At 33.6% G+C, this 6578-nt stretch overlaps 1 protein-coding gene across 1 annotated transcript; it reads right to left on the reverse strand.

The window, feature by feature from the left end:
* Nucleotides 1-84: 84 nt before the first annotated feature.
* LOC11422905 (uncharacterized) lies at nucleotides 85-1507 on the reverse strand. Its single transcript, XM_039830988.1, has 7 exons — nucleotides 1425-1507; nucleotides 1276-1323; nucleotides 1116-1178; nucleotides 698-864; nucleotides 563-617; nucleotides 332-380; nucleotides 85-182 (listed from the first exon to the last, which is right to left on the reverse strand). Exons 1-7 carry the CDS (start codon nucleotides 1482-1484, stop codon nucleotides 85-87), a joined length of 540 nt encoding a protein of 179 aa, XP_039686922.1. The 5' UTR covers nucleotides 1485-1507.
* Nucleotides 1508-6578: the final 5071 nt, after the last annotated feature.

The raw sequence follows: 6578 nt of genomic DNA on the forward strand, positions 1-6578 counted from the left end.
CACTTCCTATCACATGTTCTTCTAGTTTAGCTAATTCACAAAAAAAATAAACTTTTCATTTATGCTACCAAAATGCATAAAACATTATAATACCATATTTTTTAGTTGAGCATCAACATCAATGTCAGTGTCAGATTCCTTGACGACTGTCACCAAATTCTGAGCCAGCCCAGATGGATTTTCTACAAAGAAACAAGGAGCAAGATTGTTAGTCATATGAACTTCAGTTCATGTGTTTTGTATTAGTCACCTTCTGAACCTTCAAATTATAGATAAAAAAAAGCATGAATTCTTATTATAAGATAATCAAAAGAAAAATCCATAATCTTACCATCACCAATAATAATGTTAGATCTCTGCTTCATACTTGAAGGAGAGTCCTGCCAAAGAAAGGATGTAATTAAACATTTTTTCCGACATTTTATGTAACCTATACTAAAGAAAATTTTAAAGCTTTAATAAACTGCTCATTTCCTAAGTGTTCTAACTTCTTAAGATAACAGTGGCAGAAAACAATACATTCATCAACCACATTTATATAAAAATTAATCGATAAACATACTTTGTTACTATCATCTTGATCTCCATCTGTTGATCTCTTACTTCCACTTGCTTCCCTGCGCAGATAAACGATTTTGTTCAAGCTTTAGAAAAATGCTATTAACAAGTTTACCAGAAGAACAAGAACAAACTGTACCTCCTTGAGGTTCCATCCCTATCATGTTTTGATGCAGAAGACTGGTTTGCATATTCTCTTGATTCACCAGTCATTAAACTTAAAACAGGCTCTGAGTTTCGAGCAAATAGTTTGTTGAAATCAGGGTTTCTTTTGTGTACCATTTCTGAAAAGGCCAGTGCAGCATCCTGACCAAAATGCATAAACATTTCTATATGAATGTACAAACTCATAATACAAAATTTAATATTAAGTTGCTCTAAGATGAAGAAACGTTCATGGTATCATTTCACTAGTAATTCTTAAGTACCCCCAACCCCACCCCTAAAAAAATATGAAAAATACACTAAATAACTAACTATAATTTCATAGAAATTATGATAGACAAAATAAATGAATGATGTGCAATGAATATATCTATTGAAAGGTTTCGACCCACCTCTGCTACATGAGGATTATAGGAGAGATCCGTGGGATCACATTGAAGTAGTGCATTATTTTCCTACACCAAACAATAAAGAGTGTGAAAACCAGGTACTGATCCTTTTGTCATAGTTTAAAGCATCTCAAATTGGTTCAGATCAGAAAATGTTTTACACCTGCATAGTTGTATCCCAATGTGGTATCATAGGTTTGTTTGGAGTTTGCTGCTAGAAAGAAAAATCAAAGTAAAATATATCATATCAGCTATAAGCAGTTTGCACATAAAGGAAAATTAGTTAAGACATGGTTTACATGATTTACTGACATCTTGCGGCGCCGAGAAATTGTAAGGTCTGCCAAATGGATTGGATTCTTTCTTCCCCATTAAGCTCGAGAAACTTGTGAATACCTTAGCTTCATGAATAAATATTTGCTTTTAAATCAAACACCGAGATAATGTACATAATGGCAAAGAACAAGCATATTCTACATAAAGATAATTATTATGAACATAATGTCAATGAATATTTGGCAGGCTATCTGGATAGTTAAATTAGATGTTTATAAATTACTGGACCAACCATACCATACCAGATGATGGTTTATCAGGTTTGATAGAAATCTCCCAATTTTGGGGAAAATCAAAATTGAATAGACATTAAAAAATAATCTCTGTAATCGCTTATACCCTTCAACTCCCACCAATTAAACAGTGTAATTGAAATCCTGAATTCAATAGCACAATCTACTATCAACAAGGAAACCCTAAAAAATATCATAATCCTACTCCAATTGAAACTGAATTTTTGAAAACAAAAAACGTATACATAATGAGTACAGGATAGTCATAAAATTTTCCAAAAAAAATTAAATTCGCTACTATTTTTTTAAATCTTAAACATCCAGTGTTCATCTCTGATGAAAGTAAAATCTAACTAAGAGTTTTTTCTGTCAGCATGTAAGTAAGGTCTGATAAATAATTGTTACAGACAGGTTGCAACTCGACATCAATCAACAAAAGAAAAAGGATTAGGGCTGGAGTGAAATTACCAGAAGCGAAAAAGAAGGAGTTGGCAAAAGTGAATGGAACAAACGGTAAGAGAATCTTTTTAGGAGAAGAGAAATTCTTGTGACTTTGTAGGAAATGTAAAAGAACAGAACTTGGGTGCATTTTTTATGTGCTTTTCGATTAGGGCTGGACAAAATTTGTCAAACCAGCTCAAACCACCCAAATTGAATGGCCCGTTACAAGTCATTCGAGTCAGGAATTTTTACCACATACCCCTACATCTATAACTTCAAACCTTACAAATTAACTAAAATTTCAATTTTACCATTTTTGCATTTCACTTTTTTTTTCACCCATACTTTCAACAATTCCGTCCGGCATGAGTTCACCCCACATTGTGCTCCAATGGTGTTTTACATTGATTACTATGTGCTATTACTATGTTCATGTGAATGGTTTCCATAATAATGATTACTATGCCCTAACGGGTTGGCAAAAGTTTTCGGATGCGCAAATCCAACATAAAGAAAACCGAACCCAACTGCATAATGACCTATAGTAGAGAAATTCTATTTAGACCCTGCCAATGTCTTTTAGGTCTCCTAAAATATTCATGGAAGTTTAAATCCCTCAAAAAAATTCAGGCAGAAAAAAGTTAAAATTAAAATTGATCCATGGCATTTTTGTATATCGAGACAAATTTGCTCTTCTATTACAATGAATAAGATAATTATTTTTGTCTACGCAATAAAAATATAAGAGACTAATTTAAATTTTATTTTTGTCAAAAAAAGATTTTGGAATGTCAAAATATTATAAACCAGCAAAATAGTTATCGGTTTTATCATTTTTCAAAAGATTGTTCATCTCTTTCAACCTGCATCCTGGCATGTGCTACGAAACAGATATCATTGTGAACGTAGTTTTTCCGTTGTTTTGTCTTTATTTTCCCTAGATGAAAAAAAGGATCTTCACTATTTTATCTATCTTCAAAGTTTGTTAACATGAGTTATACTATGACACACTCTCTAACACACTCCTTCCAACATATTTTCTAATTGGTTGGATTTTGAATAGGTCCTACTAAATTGTTGTGGATCCTTCATGATTTAGATGGATCCATTTAAATTTTAACTAATTAGAGTGTTAGAAAATCTGTAGATAGCAATACTCTTTTTTAGTATTGGAGATTGATTTTATACACTTGCACCCTTTTTCGCAACGAGTATTAAAACAATTTTCTTTTTGGTGCTAACCTCCGCTTCCATAGGAAAAGGGCCCTTATGACTTCCGCCGGGAGGTAAGTAACCTGGCCAAGAATCGTTTCACCTGAAAATCGAATTCATGTTCTCCTGAACACTCTGTCCTTTTATGTGGCTCATTAACCACTTTTAGACTAATTACTTGGTCCTAAACAAAATATTTACAACTTGTCATTTCCCATAATAAAATATTCCATGTTAGAAAAAGTTAAAACGTTTTCAACCAATAACTCATATTCCTACAAAAAGATAATTTTGGACTTTAAATGCCTTGTTGAGAGGTTTTGAAATGATATCGGGGTTGAAAGTTAATTTTTATAAAAGTTGTTTGATAGGTGTAAATGTTTGTGCAACATTTATAGAGATGGCTTGTAATTTTCTAAATTATAGTGAAAAAAAAATCCCGTTTACTTATTTGGGGTGCTAATCATCGGAAACCTTCAACTTGGGAGCCGTTGTTGGAAAGGTTGAGATATAGACTAAACTCTTAGGGAAATAAATATGTGGGTTTAGGTGGGCGTGTGGGGTTTCTAACCTCGGTCTCAAACTCGGTTCTTATTTTCTATCTTGCTTTCTTGAAAATGACAGAAAGGGTGGTAAAGAAGATAGTTCACATTCAACGTGAGTTCCTTTGAGGGACGTGTGAGAGACGAACTAAACGTTTGTTGCGTTAAATGGAGGAAGGTTGGCCAACCTTAATGTAATGGGGGTTTAGGAGTTATAGATGTGAGGTTGATGAATTTGAGTCTTCAAGAAAAATGGCGATGGCAGTTGATCTAAGATGGTAATCCACTTTGGAAGAATTTTTTGGAAGACAAATACGGGTCTAGGATAGGATATATGGCAAAAGTGACGTGGTCACAATATACAATCCACTTTGGAGGAAGTGGGGGGCTCAAATTAGTTAAAATAAAGGGTAGTGAGAAAATTTTGGAAATGGAAGGAAAGCTAGTTTTTGGAAGGATGTTTGGGTTGGAAATTCACCTCTTCGTGTGATGTTTTCACGCCTGTAATGAATCTCAAACCAAAACGAAGCAATGGTGGGAGATATTGGCTTGAGGAGTGATAGTAAAGGGTAGTGTCTTTGAGCCAGACGTGGCATATGTTCCCTTTTAATTAGGAGAGAGAGATAAATAGGTGTCGCGGCCTAAAGTGGCTGACACAAAATTCATCATGCCATAACTCCATAACACAAACATAGTTGAAATTTTACAACATGTTCTAAGTTAAGGATTTAGACCAATGTGGTGGCTTTGGCTATGGCTATGGCATGCGAAGTGGTAGAATCCATTTTGCATATTTTTGTCTCTAGATTCTTGATTGATAAATGTAGGTTATGTTGTGTGTGGTTCCAAACATATGGACATCGACTACAACGATTTAGTTAATTACTAGATTTCTTTGATGAAATGTTTGCAGCTAAAAAAATTTCACGGCTTTAAATATTGTAATCAAACTTGAACCGCGACGAAACCCCATTCTTACAACTCTGAAACCGCGACGACAACTTATTATTGCAAACCCCGAAACCCGTCCGTGATACCCTTTCGATCGCTGAAGACATAATGAATTCATCACTTACTGTGAGAAGCCTAAATATTCTGTATGCACTGGTTCGTTTATTTTTAGCATTGCTACGTACTATTTCTGTTTAACTACTATTAATATAGTTATCTTTGTTTAGTCTGTAAGCAGAAATAAACGATACTAGTTTAGAGTAATAGTTATGTAACCAGCTAGATAGCTAGGTTGGTTTATTTTAAGTGAAACAAGAATGTTAATTCCTGCTTTGTTACATAACTACTACTCTAAACTAGTATTGATAATATCTGCTTTATATTTTTCAAAACAAGAATGTTTCTCTTTCTTTTAGATTAACTGAAACAAGATTACAGATACAATACTTCTACGCCGTTTTTTTTTTCATGCATCCATTCCCTTGTTTCTTATTCATATTCTTATCCATGTACTACCAAAGTTATCAAAATCGGGACTTTACTTCAAGTCGAAAGGGAGTAGCAAAATCGAGACTCGTAAAATCGCAATCAAAATTGAAGGATTTTACTCAAGGACTTTTGTAGAATCGATGTAGAATAGCAAAGTCGGGACTCGTAAAATCGCAATCAAAATCGAGGATTCTACCAAAACAAAAATAATGTTAAATATATGTTATAAATTGCATATACTCATAAATGACTAAAGTTCAAAATCCACAAAATACATTACATAAATGTGGGGGAAGTGAAAAAAAGAAATTTTTTGGCCTTTTGGGTATTTATAGAACGGGTCATGGATTCAAATCGGGTAAATTTATGAACCGGGTCAAAAATTGACCCTTAACAAAAAAATGAACAAAATCCATCCAAATCCTGCGATTTTGAATGGATTTCACGATTTTGATAGGATTTTGCCTGTTTTTGGGACTTTGATATGGATTTGAGTCGTTGAAGCTACGCAAAGTCGCAAAAACCAGGATTTTGAGACTTAAGTTGGGTTTTTGATAACAATGTGAACTACACAATGGTATTGTGCTAGAATCTTTGCAAACTGATAATAAACCAATTCATATCGCATGCCATATTTATTATACTTGTTTCCAGGGGATTTATAGCTTTGAAACAAAATGTAAAGCTTTATTATAGACTTGGAACGTATAAAGAGTAATGGAAGCCTACAGGGAGATGCTGACTTAAATGTAATCAAAAGTGACCCATAACTATATTGAAAAATGCATAAACTGCAGTATGGAGTATGACCATATCTCTGAAATAATAAGGTTAATTCTTTTTCCCTTAGCTTTTCTGAGGCACTTTGTTTATTCTGTTGCAACCATCCTTCCATATCAAATATTTGTAAAAAAAGAGGGCATCTGAAGCAAATGAGTTTACAATAAAGCATAGAATCACAAATTAATGGTTATCAGACTGATAGACACACCCGCAAATCACAAATTAATTGTCAAGGAAGATTCTTTGCTGATCAGCTTGAGTTCCTAGCAAACTCAAGTGTGCAGGACTTAGATTTAAGAACAAATGAAATTTTGGAGCAGAAGGAACTGGTGGTAATTCTTTTGTTTTCTGAGGTGTTTTTTATTTTATTTTTATTTTGATTGTCTATTGTATTTTTAAATGTATGGTTATCGTGCACTATTTAGGGTAACTCGCTATAACTTGCTTAGGTCAGCAAAGGGAATCGTTCATGTCTAATA

This window comes from Medicago truncatula, chromosome 2 (assembly GCF_003473485.1).
Source record: "Medicago truncatula cultivar Jemalong A17 chromosome 2, MtrunA17r5.0-ANR, whole genome shotgun sequence".
In the NCBI taxonomy this organism is placed as follows: domain Eukaryota; kingdom Viridiplantae; phylum Streptophyta; class Magnoliopsida; order Fabales; family Fabaceae; genus Medicago; species Medicago truncatula.